General features: G+C 41.3%; 1 protein-coding gene across 4 annotated transcripts in view; it reads left to right on the top strand.

The window, feature by feature from the left end:
* Positions 1-14,327, top strand: part of LOC143833033 (uncharacterized) — a 165,498-nt gene extending 151,171 nt beyond the window's left edge. For 3 of the 4 annotated variants that reach the window (XR_013229500.1, XM_077328339.1, XM_077328338.1), the window contains exons 5-6: positions 1,973-2,049; positions 4,760-14,327. Coding sequence is in view for 3 of the 4 variants with exons in the window: in XM_077328339.1 (XP_077184454.1) it covers positions 1,973-2,049; positions 4,760-4,821 (139 nt within the window). In the remaining variant the exon portion in view is untranslated. The remainder of the gene's footprint in view (positions 1-1,972; positions 2,050-4,759) is intronic. The other variant, XM_077328340.1, reaches the window with a different exon arrangement.
* The last annotated feature ends 1,049 nt before the right edge of the window (positions 14,328-15,376 follow it).

Below are 15,376 nucleotides of genomic sequence, written 5' to 3' on the forward strand. Positions count from 1 at the left end.
AGACAGCCTCCTCCTTACTTCAGTATGTTTTAAAAAGGAGGCTCTCTTGTGCAGATTCCAGCGAAGCAGACAGAACTGTTATCTGAGGACTGTAGGAGAGGGCCATTGTCATGGTGGTTAATACATCCCATAATAATAGGAGCTGTTTACAGCAACTATAACCTGTTGCGCTAAAAAGCCTGCCTTGTGCTAAGATCCACTATGGCATGTGCAGAGAGAGGGACAGAGGAATTGTGTTTTACCCTTTATGTTTGGATCCCTTGTTCAGTCTGATGCTGTGCTGAGACTGTGTGGCCTATTATGCACGGCCGCTGAAACGGTGGCATGGAGAACGAGGAGGAGGAAGAAGCGAAGCAAACCGATTATGCACGGGATGGAACACAATGGCGGCAAAACCCAGAGTATCCGATTATGCACGCAGATACTCCGGAGCCGCTTCTGGTTGCGCCCTGGTCCCAGGAAGCTCCACTTTCTTCCGCATCTCGCTAATGTGGCTTTTTCGGCGGCATACGTTGACTCTGCACCCGGTTGCCGCCTGCAGCGTGCATAATTGGTGATTTTAGCCGCCGCCATTCCACCCCGAATGCAGACTTTCCACTCCATGCATAATGGGCCTGTGTGTAGAGATTTTCTTTCTAATAAACTCTTTATAACTTCTAATGCTGGGAATACTTCCCTGTACCACCTTAGATCTCCATTGTTCTGGGCATCAGGAGCACTTGGAAGGGAGAGAGGAGTCGGTTGGCAAGTGGCTATTCCCTCAGGATCACAAGGCACCATAGGAATGGGATGCTTGATAGCAGGAGACAGATGCAGGGCCTCAGAAAAGGGAGAGGAGATTGGGAGCCCTGGCCCTCTCAGTGGGCAATTACTACAAAGGCCATGTGGTGGCAGTGGCTGAACAGAGAGAGAGAGAGAAAAGCCTTTCCAGCTACTGGGAAAACTAGGTGGGTGGCACAGGCCAGACAGAGACCTTGGGCAGCCATTGGGCCCAGACATGCTAGACTGCATGCAGAAATGGAGTCTGCAAATCAGAGCAGAAGTGTCCCACCACAGAAGCTGTGGGGTCTCAAAGTCAAATCTTAAAAATTAGAATGCAGTCTTCATAATGCCTTTCATTAGGACCAATCAGAAGACTTTCAAGGTTTTAACAGAGCCTCTCAGCACACCTGAGCACAATTAATGGTGGGGAAAACAATAACCCTTAAATCACTGGCTCCTTCAGTCAGTAGCTTGGATCTTATCTCCATCCTATCATACCCCTGACCAAAGTGTGAAGCCTTCCTGTAGCCTCAGCCTTTGTCCAACTCAGCCTATGGGAGTTTTCTGTTGGAGGAAAGCTCCTTGGAGAATCATTGGATGCATCCCAGCATCAATGGTACATACCCCAGCCCTGCATCAAGACAGGATAAATACCTTATCTTTGTGTATCCTTTTAAGAAGTAAAATAAGGGAAGGGATAACGAAATGTGCAGTTCTGAACTTTTTGGAGGATGGTGGGAAAAAATAGAATTGTCCCCAGATCCTGTTCCTCCCTTACATTATGAGGATCCCTTTAACTTTCATGTGGACCCTTAAAATCCTATACTGACATCCTAGACTGACAAAGACAATATCAGAGAATAAGGTGAATGTCTGCTGATGGAGACATCTCCTGATACCAGACTTTCTGTTTTTCTTAAAATGATAGTTTTTTTTTTCAAAATTCCATTAATCTCAGTACTCACTAGAAAAATCAGGTGTGGCTCGGGATGGGCACAAACAAACCAAAATTCGGGTTGAATTTGGGCCAGTTCGGAGCTTGAGAACTGATGTTCAGGGTAGGCACCTTCCATGAACATTTATCAGACTTTTGGCCAGTTCAGTTTGGCTGTTTGGGGCTAGTCATTTAAAGGCTAACAGCTGAGCCGTGTGGATATGATGGGTCGCTGGCAGCCATTTAACATTTTGGTTTTGTTCTTTACCTTCACAGAGGTAAACTGCAGCTGGGAGAAAAGTTGAAGGGAAGTTCCTTCCATGGTGGTCCCCGCCCCTTTTCTTCTGGCCCTGGTAAGTCACAGCCCAGAGAAAGGTGGAAGTGAGCTTACTGGACCAGTTTGGGTGGGATCTGTTTCAATTTCAAAGTTCAATTTCCTTTTTAGGTTCATCCCCATCCCTAGGTGTGGTATCTTTTTTTATTTTAAAAAATACTGAGTAGATGCAGAAATCCCTCCTTGGTAGGTGGTCACATTCTGCTGCTCCAAGATTATACTAGAAGGAAAAGGTTGGTAAAACTCTTTGGAGGGTTCTTGGATCCACTCCAGCAACACTAGCTTTACCCAGCCCTGAATTAGGACAACAATGAAGCTGAAGTCTAAGGAGAACCTGAATCCTTCAGCTCCATGGTGCTTCAGTCTGACAGTATGGTCTTCCAGCTGCACACTAGTTTATCCTTCAAAGACCAGACTGCAGTCTGCACTGCTTTCTATAGTCCAGTGTTCTTGACACAGGTCCGTTCTTCTAGCAAGGAAATTTTTTAAAAAGAAAGAAACAGCAACCAGACCTTTTGTCTCCATCAGCACTGAATGCCTTTAGGCAAACTTAAATGGTAGAAATATAATTATGTGAACTAAGGTGGAGAAACTCACAGTTCAACGCAGCTGTTGAGTGTAAACAACAAAGCCTCTGTCTGGGTAGGAGAATAAGGAAAGCTCAATGCCAGTCTTTATGTCCTATAGGCACAAGAACAACTGACAAAGGTGTGTGAAACAATAAACAGACTAGTCCTGTATTTATGAGTATATTTATTTACTGATTTAGCACAAACTAAATGTGACTATAGATCCAGGTGGGTAGCTGTGTTGATCTGAAGCAGCAGAACAAAGTTTGAGTCCAGTGACACCTTTAGGATCAGCTAAGTTTTATTCAGGTTATAAGCTTTCATGTGCAGCCACACTGTCAGATTCAGTGCAACAGAATATACTCAACCATTACATATTGGTAGACAGAAGGTGGGACAATGGAACCCCCTGGGCTTAAGAGGGATATTGGCTTCTTATCTTACTACACTCAATCTGCAGTTATATACAACTGAACTTGCTGGTCTTTTACAGTAGGGGCATTGGATTCAAACTCAGTTCTCACATCTGTTGTTTATTCCTTTGTCAGCTGTATGCCATTTTGCTACTATTTACGTGTCTTACTACATGTACTATTTGAATTTTAACTGTATTGTTTGCTCAGTTATTATCATGGCAATAATTAACCCCTTCTGGCAACTAAACCCCATCCCACCTATATGTAACATTCAGGAAAATCTGTTCCAATGTAACTGCAGTAACATGCATCTGCACATGCTTAGTCTCTCAGTTACTGCTGGGATGCAGAGTTGAACTTTGTTGGCCATGGAGCTACTACTGGACTCAACCTCTTCACATCTGTTTATTAGTTATTGTATTTGTATCCTTATTTAAGGCTATTCACAGATTCTGATAATTGTCTTAATTCAATCTCAGTTTTATCACTCAGTTTCTTATGCATCTTTTCTCTAGCTAGCCCTTCCAGGCAATTAAACTCATCACCCTCTCTCTACTTATTATCCTTATCCATGGTTCCTTTATATATTTGTGAAACAGCCCTGTGGGAGGAGCGTGTCCAGGATGTCCAAGTTGAATATAGGCCAATCAGGGTGCTCGCCTCCCTCACAAGGGGCCTATTATGGGGAAAGTAATGGAAGGCAATTTTAAACTGCTTAGAGACAACTGAGGGCTGCTGGGTGACTCTGGACCATTCCCAGTTCTTTCAGAGCTCTCAGCCCCACTTCTCTCACAGGCTGACTGTTATGGGGAGAGGAAGGGAAGGCGATTTTAAACTGCTTAGAGACACTTGAGGCCTGCTGGCTGCATAGGGAAGAGTGGGAATCAAACCAATTTATCCAGATTAGAAGTCACCATTCTTAACCACTACACCAAGCTGGCTGTTGTGAATGCATGGAAAAGTTTATACCTTGAATAAAATATGTTGGGCTTAAAGGTGCCACTGCATTCAAACTTTATTCTGCTGTTTGTGAACAACACGGCTATCCACCTATATCTATTAACCATAGGCAATGTATCTGGCTACAGTTCAGATACGATTTCTCAAAACTTTTATGTGTTAATGATATCTCCCCAACCACTACCTCCTCCTTACTTTTAGTTTATGATTAAGGACACCAGCATTGACTTGATGGATTAAGCAGAGACAAGGCTGTGTGAAGTAAATTAAAAATGAAATAGTTACAGCTGTTGGAATGGTTTTGAATCTATAGGAGGTAAAAGTCTCTCTGTTCTCTGGGGGGAACTGCAAGTAATCCTTGAAACACTACAAACACTGTAGGTTGAGACAGGGGCACTAGCTGTCATTTTAGAAAGACTGGGGCTTCATCTAAACCTTTGACCTTGACTTGAGCAACCAGGAAGATGTTATGCAATATTGCTGTCAAATTCCTACCATACTTGCTTTCCCCACAATAAAATGAAAAATGAGTGATAACTGAAATGCAATAAAATTGACTTAGCTGGAAAGGCAATTTAGGGGCCTAGATTTTTTATTACAAATTTTTGCCTTTGTGTGCCATCTTAACAAGATGTCTTCAAAACTGCATATAGAATATAATAATACTGGACAACATATATAGAAGTTTTCATGCAGATTAATGATGAAATAGATGTGCAGCTGGAGGACTTTTGAAGGAAACCTGAAAGGAAGAACTTGAGATGAGAACTCATTATATTTGCAGATGACACCAAACTGGGAGGAGCAGCGAACACTCCAGAAGATATGGAATTCACTGAGATCTGAGCATGTTGGAAAAGTGGACAAATGAGAACAAGATGCAATTCAATACAGAAAAGTGCAGAGTTCAACATCTGGGTTACAAAAATTAGAAGAATGCATAGTGGATGGGAGATACACTTCTGGGTAGCAACGTGTGTGAACAATGTCTTGGGGCACTTGTGGACTGTAAGCTAAACATGAGCAGACAGTATGCTGCAGTAGTAAAGGAGAATGCAGTCTTGGGCTGTATCAACAGAGGCATCACATCAAAATCACAAGATGTCATAGTCCTGCTGTATACTACATTGTACAGAATGCACCTGGAGTACTGTGTGCAGTTCTGAAGGTCTCACTTCAAAAAATAAATGGACAAAATTGAGAGGGTATTTCACAAGGATGATCCGGGGCCTGGGAACCAGTTCCTATGAGGAAAGGCTAAAGGGCGTGGGAATGTTCAGCCTGGGTCCATTTTGCACACATAGGATAATACACTTTCAATGTGCTTTGGCAGCTGGATTTTCCTGTGCGGAACAGGAAAATCAACTTAGAAAGTGCATTCAAAGTGCATTATCTACTGTGTGCAGAATAGACCCTGGAGAAGAGGAAGTTGAGAGGAGACACGATAGCCCTCTTTAAGTATTTGAAGGGCTATCACTTAGAGGAGGGCAAGGAGAGGTTCCCATTGTCAGCAGATTATAGGACCCATAGTGATAGCTTTAAACTACATGTAGAACTGTACCAGCTACATATCAAGAAAAAATTCTTCACAGCCAGAGTAGTTCAGCAGTGGAATGGGCTGCCTAAGGAGGCGGTGATCTCCCCCTCACTGGCAGTTTTTAAGCAGTAGCTGGACAAATACTTCCCATGGATGCTTTAGGCTGATCCTGCATTGAGGGGGGGGGGTTGGACTAGACCTGAATGAACCCTCCCAACTCCATGATTCTGTGCCTAGTGATGAAAATGAAATTGAGTTTTTTTTGCTTGTTTGTTTTTAAAATCTGGGCTGAGTGGCCACTTTTCAGCACAACCCACATGACTATGTTGGAAATGATGCAGTACTTTGCAAGAATTGCCTCCATGTGAGAGTCCTCAACAAAAATTAGTTTGTGGTGGCTAGCAGAGGGAGAGGGAAACAGTCATGAGATGGTGAGGCCTGAGCCCAAAGCTTCTTTCATGGGCAGCAACCAGGCAGCTAGAAATGGCCTCTGAAGTTGCTGCAATCCAGGGACAGACTAAGGGAATCCCAAGGACTCCCTTAGTTTATTTTCTGTGTAAAAATTTGGACCTGGAATGTTTATGGAAGCTGATTAGTAGCACATTCTAAGTCCATTCCCTCAATCCTTCAGTGCAAGGTTGACATGCTAAGTGAATGATAATGGACGTGTTTTGGTCCCGATCTAGCTAAACACATGAGTGGGCTGGGGCCACTGGGCACACAGTTTCTGCTATTCAAAAACATCATCCTGCAGCCATAAATGGATGCAAGTTTTGAATGATAGGGAAGGTGCACATATATGCCTGCAAGGGCTGGACTTATACTAATTTGTGCTTACATAGACTCTGATTAAAGGTCTCTATCCAGACTTGGTGGCGAAGCTGATAGGGAATTCTGCTCCCTGGTAAATGTCCTTACCAGTTAAATGTTTGTTAAGTCACTCCCCCCACAATATCCTTCATTCGTTTTGATGTTGAACTCCAAGCCAGATATAATAATGGCTAGTTCCAAAATGCTGGCAAGATCCAAATATTTGCTAATATTACTTTTGGATTCATTATAATACTGACATTATGGAGCACAGTTCATTAATTTGGGGCTTAATCCATCACAATCTGCCTCACCATCTCTAACATGTATTGCAATGCAGTGCAATGAAGTCTTGGAGGTTTCTCCTCTTTCATTTTAGAGATATAATAAAACATTGTTTTCAAAACAAAATAAAAATTATATTTTCAAAGCTTCAGAAACTTAAAAGAGGGGAAGAATGTTAGTATATGTGTGATTATTTTCCTGAGTTCTTAAACATATTTTATTTAACAAAATATAAAGGCAGAAATAAAATAAATCAAAATAGTTTCCCCCCCTCAGATTGGCAAAAACAAAACAAAACAAAACACCTATGGTCACATCTGTTGTTAATGGTGCAGAGAAAACGTAGGAGTTTGGGGGTGAGATTAAAACATTTAAGTATTATGTCTATCAGCCTTCAACTAGAATTTAATGGTGTGATATTTCAGCACAAAATAACAGATTTAGATCTGGAGTAGACATTTATTTTTTGTAAGGTTTACTTTCCTATTCATATACACAAAATGAACTGTAAATACCTTTGCTATAAAATGTCTCTCATGATTACTCATCCCTATAATGTTACAAATGCCTGGCATCCATTCCACATGCTGGTGATATGTATATATTCACATTATGTGGTAAGCTGGCAATGTCCAAACGAACATAATTATGAAAGTTATTCCCCCCATCCCTGGATACATATGAATGTATAACCATTTTTTCTTGCTGCACACCCTCACCATGTCTTCCTCCTGCAACTTGAACAGTTTGTGTCTTCCAAGTCACTGAAATCTGCTACAAAACAAAGTATCTTTCTCTGTGATTACACAAAATCTATCCTAGTCTATTTTACTTGAACAAACACTGCCTGAAGAAAAGTCATCAGGTAATGTGACTTCTCATCTCTTTACCTCACGCGGATGCCTTATTTGGGATAGGCATCTCTTCCAGAAATGTCTATAAATCCTTCCTGTTAAAGACTTCAAAGGAACAATTTGGATAACCTCCCTTGCCTGCTTTTGATACTATTGCACACTTGACTACTCCAAAGACTTCTGACTAGTATAGTGCTGTTGTTTCCTTCAGCTGGCACTATGAGCTGGAGACTCAGCATAGCTAAAAGCAGTTGGGGGGAGTGATGTTCTCTTATCCAAAAATTGTATTCACTACCCACATATCTGAGGGACTGCTTAGCTCACTATGCCACCCATAGAGCATTGCACTCTTCCAATTCCAACCAAATGGTGGTCTCTGGCCCCTAAGATGGACATTTGGCCTCAACCAAGGCCAGGGCCTTTTTTGGTCCTGGCCCCAGCTTGGTGGAACGACCTCCCAGAAGATTTGTGTGCCCTTCAGGAACATTCACAGTTCTGAAAGGCCTGCAAATCAGAGTTCTTATGCCAGACATTTGGTTGGAGCTGATAAATGTTCTAAGGTATAAAATCTATTGGCCTCTTCCCATCAGACCCCAGAAGAGCCCCACTGGAATGAAAAAAAATCTGAAGGACTACAACTTCAGCAGGCTGAGTATGCTGAGAAATGGAATCCAAGGCTTTTAATAATTGTTTAAATATTTTAATTGTTCATTGCTTTATTGCTTTTGACTGAAATTTTAATGTATATATTGTAAACTACCTCGAACCATCATTCGGGAGAGGTAGTTATATAAATATGAATGAATGAATGAATGAATGAATGAATGAATGAATGAATGAATGAATGAATGAATGAATGAATGAATGAACTCATTGGTTCTGAGCCGACCCTCTGAGGTGACTGAAAACAACTCTGGTCCATTCTCTATATGACAGCCTTTCAAATACTTGAATATGACTATCATATTAACTGTCTTCTCTCTAGGATAAACTGAACAAAAGAGTAGAAGAAACTGGGAACCAAAAACAGGGGCAGGGATCATCTACAGCCACTGGAAAACCAAAATAAGTGGCCCTGGAAGAAGCAGGCATGTAGCCCAGGGAGAGGGTCTACAAGACACTATTAATCAATTAGTTGGTTTCAGTTACGTTTGTTGTTTGAATTGTTTCAATTGCTGTTCTCTTTGATGTTGTTCTCAGCACAAGTAATGTTTGTCTTCTTTGCTGTAATTATGCTTTAAGATTTTTGCCTTGATTTGTTCTGGCACATATTGTCAGTATCTCACTCTTAATTAGTGGACCTTCAAGAACAACATAATTTCTATGGTCTATTTCTTAGCTGATGTAATTTATTTCTTGAAATAACAAAGGAGGGCACAAAGTGACCAAATCTATGTACACAAGCTAGGAACCTAAAAGGTTGAGCAGCAGCAGAAGATATATTAAATATTAAAATGCAAATATTTATTTCAGTACATGGACATATATAAAACTTAAAAACATCAACATATATCAAGCACTATTGCACAAATCCAAAACATTTTTATAGACAGATAAATGACAAGAAACAGATAACCAAATGCATTCCAATCCCCCTTAGGGTCTCCTTCAGTGGTCTAATATTTAAATGCACTCATGTGGGGACTATAAGGTGGTAAACAATATGAATGGAGAGGCTTCCACACCAATGAAAAGTACTCAAATATATCTCTCGGAGCCCCACAGTTAGAATATTTATTCTTCAAAGTTCCACCCTTATCCAAAGTCCTCTCTGAGCATGAGTGTATTCTCATGTGTCTCATGGAATGACTACACACCACCACCAGTAGGGAAGGGTACAAACTGATTCAAGAACCAAAATTCAGCATGAACTTGGTTTGGTTTAGCACCCTAAACATTTACTGGATTTTTTGTTAGTTCAGTTCTGGTGTTTGGGCTGTTTAAACCTAACAGCTGAGCAGCATGGGGCCACAGCTGACTTGTTATGCTTAATTGGCTGCAATCCCATTTCACTGGTTGGTTTTACTTCCCCTGCTACAAAGAGAAGGAAAGCAAAAAGGACTAGTAAAATGACTGCCAGTCATTTCAGCCGAACAGCTGATGGATGCTCCTACCCAGCTGTTAGGCTGAAATGGCTGTGAGCCTTTTCACCCATCAGTTTTTCTTCCCTCCACTTAAAGACAGGGAGGAGCAAAACTGACTTGAGAAATGGCTACCAGCCATTTAAACCTAACAGCTGGGTGGGTGCACCTATCAGCTGTTAGATTTAAATAGGTGTGAGCTATTAAACCTGTCGGTTTTGTTATCACCACTTCCAGGCAGGTTGAAGCAAAACAGACCAGTGAAATGACTATTCGCCTTTTCAGCTTGATAGCTGATGGTGCACCTACCTCATTACTAGGCTGAAATGGATCTGTCCATCAGTTGTCAGGTTTAAATTGCTGTGAGCTATTAAACCCACTAATTTTTCTTCAAAGTCGGAGGAAGTGAAATGGATTGGTGATCCCTCCCCTTTCTCCAGGTGGTGATAAGCCATGGCCAGGAGGAGGGGGTCTAAACTGGCGTGTTTGGTTTGAGGCATTTTTGCCTCAGTTCATGGTTCAGTTCAGAGGCCTCCCTGAACTTAACTGGAATAATGATTCTGGTACTTGGAGCAGAACTCTAGTAGGCTTGGCAGTAACTTTATGGTCTGTTTACTTGTAAATTAACAATTCTAGATAACTTTGATATTTAGTCACAGAGTGATGGATATGTTGTTCTGGGAGATATGAGATTACAAGGAGATTTTGCTGTTGTTCTTTATTTTTTTTTAATAGCCAGCATCTTATTACCATTGTTCTTGAGGATATTTACAGGGTCACACACTCAGAAAGCTCTGGTAAGGACTTTTCAGTGACCTTCTTATACTACAATTCCAAAAAATGATAGTGTTGCTAATTCCACTATTGAACTCTTTATTCTAAGAGAAAATTTTGTCTACATTTTATAGGATGTTTAAAAACAAAAAAACAAAACAAAATACAGCATTTGAGAAGGGATTTTTTTGTGCCAAGTGAGCTGCTAAATTTCCGTTCTACTCTTACTGAAACAGAATGACATAGAGAACAATGGAAGATACACAAGGGAGAGAAGGGAAGGGGTTAGCTATACAACAGGTGCACCCAAAATGGCCGCCGCTTTCCCACACATATCAGTCAGCCTCCAGTAGCCTCTGGAGGCCCGTACATTGAATGGACATTGAGATCAAATGTCTACCAGGTAGAAGTGGAATAAGGGGAATAAGCAGTGGGAGAGTAGCTGAGGCTTTTTTTTTTTGGGGGGGGGGTGCTTTTATAACATGAACATTAGCATCTCTAAAGAGCATGCCTTGCAACCTAATCCACATTCTTTCACTCTAACAGTCACACACAGCTATTGTATCTGAAGACAAGTAGAGAACTACATTTGTAACTCTTTTCCTAGAATAGTAGATGAGCTGCTTTCTTGTTTTCAGGTGGAACTGAAAATTGCCTTGCAATTGGCAGAATTGTAGTCATGTTCCTTTTTCTGGTTCTTATGCCAAATCTTTGAGGCAGGAGAGGGAGAATAATAGTCTCTACAAATACATATACATTGTTTTGCAAAAATGGCCAAGGACATTGTTGATGTGATTGGAATGTGAAGTGTTCTTCAGTAGAGAGCCATGTTATTGAACCTTGCTGCCACTCTTGGCCTGCTATAACTATGTCGTTAAGGATTAGTTGTGGGTTCATGCTTTTATGATATTGTTTTAATGGGATTGTTTTATGTAACCCGCCTCGAGCCTCCAGGGGGAGGCGGGATATAAATGATGATGATGATAATATTCGAATTATGATGGAAAGGGTATAGGAGAGCCTTAATTAAATCCACATGCCCCACTCTCACCCTGTCCTATTTGAGCCATATCAACTGGGCCTCACAAGCCACATCCTCTCTGATCCTATAGGATGGTATGCAAATCATTTGTGCAGAATAATTTCCTTTGGAAAAGCAAAGAGAAAGAATGACTATTAGTGGATCAGTAATAATCTTTCCTTTTGTTCTCGCTTTTGAGTGACGAAGGCTCAAAAATGACCTACCCAACGCATGGATATATGCTGCCAGCTAAGAACAGCAAATTAATACTTTCACTAAAAATCCCCCATAGCGTTTTTAGCTTCCAGGGAAATCTGGAAATCTGGAAATCTCCCAGAATTACAATTTATCTCCATAGTGCAAATATTAGTAACCCTGGAGAAAACTGATGCTGTGGAGAGTTGTTCCTATGGCATTGTTCCCCATCGAGGTCCTTGTCCTTGCCAAGCTTCTACCACAAACATGCAGGAGTTCCAGTAAGCATGACAGCAGGAGGGACTTAGTGCTTCTCTTCCCAGCAGCCTGCAGGAGAATCTGAGGAACCAGGTTTGGACAACTTTAAAGGAGTTCAGTGCCATCTATAAATCATTTTTACCAAATGTTCTTTTATTGAGAAGCATGCTGTAAAGCAGGGGTAGTCAACCTGTGGTCCTCCAGATGTTCATGGACTACAATTCCCATGAGTCCCTGCCAGTTTTTGCTGGCAGGGGCTCATGGGAATTGTAGTCCATGAACATCTGGAGGGCCACAGGTTGACTACCCCTGCTGTAAAGGTAGTGCCTTGGCTGAAGATTTTGCATCATCTAGTTTGATAGCTACGTTTGTTACCACCTAGTGTGAAAAATGTATTCGGTTTAAACATTTTCAGTAAAATAGAGTACATGCTGGATATGCATTTTGTACCATCTGTTATTGATACTTATTCAAATTCTGTTAAAGGAATAATGCCATGTTTAGAGAAATGTCCCCCCCTCCCAGGGCTTTATCACACTATGGGGATTGGGTTGTTGTTGTTTCTGTTATACTCCCACTTTCATTTCAAGAACTTTCTCTTTAGATAAAAGAACAGAAAACTAGAGAGCATTTAATTGCTCCCAACGGTCTCATGACTTGACAGGATGGTGACACCTAGGAATGGTTAGAGCTATGGGGATGCTAAGTGCTAGCTTGTACCTCTTCCTGGGAATAACATGATGAGAAGGATTGACTCAAGGGAGGGGGTCAAACAGAAGAGGTAAATTCTCGTGAGTCAAGGGGAATTAGGCCTATTCTGACATATCCATCTAGGGATAACTTGCAGGAAGGTCCTACCTAACCAGGGTTCCATCTTGATAGCTGCCAGTGTACATATCCAGAGATAAACGGTGCACCACTGGACGGAAACCGGGGTAGGCTGCTGAGCAGGTTGATCTCTCAGAGGACCCAAAGCAGAACACTACTTGAAGGTCAGCAGGGCAGGCTGCCATAGCACGTATCCAGCCAAGAAATTTCTCTGATACAATCATATTTCCATTAAAGGAGGAACTGGCAGTGATATCTGATGATTCTCCCTGACTGCAGACCATAACTTTGCCTCTTTTGACCACCACACTGAATCCTGAGAGCAAAATCACTGAGTACCACAGGGCCTGCAAAACAGAACTTTTCCATCAGGTCTATGGTTGAGGCCAGTAAACAACTACTCCCTCCTGCACATGTACCCCCATCTTAGTTTTGGCTATTACTTTTATGGGCAGCGTTTTTACAAGTGTTTTAGAAATGTTTTAAAAATGCTGAATTGTGATTTTAACTGCACTTTTCCCCTACAACTTATTCACTGCCCCGAGTCCACTTTGGCAGAGAGGGCAGTCTGGAAATTCAAAGAAATAAAATAAAACAAATAAAAATTGAATTTTGGGGAAAACTCAGTGGGCTTTTAAACTTATTTAAAACAATGGTAGCATTGCAGAATAACTGCACTGATCACAGTATGAAATTCGTTTCACTGGGGAAAAATAAGAAGCTTTCTCCTGTGTTTCTGCTGATTTGCTTGAAACCATCAGCCTTGTGTTCAACAGTGGAAAGGGGCTTGTGTGGAATATTTCTGCCTTGTATTACTTTGCGTGGCCCTGGTTAATGTGCAGATACCCTGGACAGACTCATCTCCATTGGTTCTAGACCAAAACACTATATGGAATTGATAAGCTCCTAACATGTCGTTTTGATAAGAAAAATTATAGTTCAGTCAATATTTCTGTGCTATTGACAAGTGTCAATTCTAACACACAGAGGGAATAATATTATTTTAAATTTTTTTAGCTGGTAATAGTCTGTGTTTTGCGGCTGACTACTAGGAAATTTTTAACATATTTCATCTCCCTGTAGTTTCTAGCAGATTCAATTACTTTTTAATAGCACACATGCAGCAAGAACACAGAGAAATACCTATCTTTCCTTAAAACAAGAGCTTTCTTACAATCCATATTGTGTAGTTTTTAATGTTATTATATTACAGATTAACTACATAGAAAAAATAGCTCTTGCTCAACTCATGATAGGCTCAAAGTAGTTGGGTATTTTTCTGTACTACGTACACACAACGTACTTTCAGTTTTCAGTATGAATGTTATGCAGGCACTCTGCACCTTTATTCTCTCTGATGTTTCTCTTATGAATCACAGAGTAGATATTCTGTATACCAATAAAAAACCCAAGACGTGTTGCAATGCTGAATTTTTTTTTTTCGTGAGGCGACATGGTTGGTCTCTCCTCCTTTGTCAGGTTGGGGTTGGGCATGTTTATTTTAAATAGAATCAAGAGCTTCAAGTTGCGATTACTCTGAGGTAGCCATCTTAGCAGAATGTTAGTAGTTCTTCCCCCTTCATCAGTGTACAAACTCTACTATTGCTTACTTTTCCCATCATGTACATTTTTGGGATTTTTTAAATAAACAGGATGAGTCTATCAATATGAGTTTATTGCTAAACTTAGATCGCTGAGGGAAAATTATTGACAGGGAAAGGCTGATGTATAGGCTGTAGTCTTTTTGAAATTAAAGAGAACATTGTTCAAAAGAAGTGGTTTCTGTGTGTGCGCGCACCCACATGCAGAATGGGATTGCAAGCACTTTCCTACAAAATGTGACATTATTTAGCCCTCCCATCTCTGTGTCCCCACAGCTCCCCCATTTGTTCACACTGCCCTATCTGTCTCCGGGGACTCCTTGGATGTGTTTCTCTGCTTTGTGCATTCTCTTAGCATTCAGCTTGACTGCATTTCTTTGTGTTGTATGAAGATTTTGACAGAGGGGTGAGGGAGGGGTCATTTAATTGTGTGCCACCAATCAAGCCCAGCAGCAAATGCAGTGCCTGCCAGTCCTCAGTATTACCCATTATGGTGATTGAACAGAACAAACCTGTACCTTCCATTAAAATCCTTGTAGTTTGGTCCATCACATTAAAAAAATGCAGTCAAACCAGACTTGATGCCAGTCTTGACTTCCTCCCTCCCCTATTTCATTAAAATCCTCACAGTTCAGTCCCTTGCATGGAAGAGCACACACACACACAAAATACAGACAAGCCAAATACCAAGAGATCGTACAAAACAGAGAAACATATCCAGAAGGCCCTGAGGACAAACAGGACAGTAGAAAGAATGGGGGAGCTGTGAGGTCACTAAGATAATGCCACATTTTGTGGGAAAATGCTTGCTAGCCTGTTTTGCATGTAAGCAAAAACACAAACTACCACTTCTTAAAGGTGTTCTCTTTAATTTTGAAGACTCCCACCTATACTTCAGGATTTCCTTGTCAATATTTCCTCCCAGCAATCTACGTTCAGTGATAAACTCATATTGATAGACTCAGCTTGGTGAAGTAGTTAGGAGTGCAGACTTCTAATCTGGTGAGCCGGGTTTAATTGGGTGTTCCTTCTCCACATGCAGCCAGCTGGGTGATCTTGGGCTCGCCACAGTAAAGCTGTTCTGACCAAACAGTAATTTCAGGGCTCATTCAGCCTCACCTACCTCACAGGGTGTCTGTTGTGGGGGGAGGAAAGGG

Source organism: Paroedura picta, chromosome 3 (assembly GCF_049243985.1).
Source record: "Paroedura picta isolate Pp20150507F chromosome 3, Ppicta_v3.0, whole genome shotgun sequence".
Taxonomy (NCBI): domain Eukaryota; kingdom Metazoa; phylum Chordata; class Lepidosauria; order Squamata; family Gekkonidae; genus Paroedura; species Paroedura picta.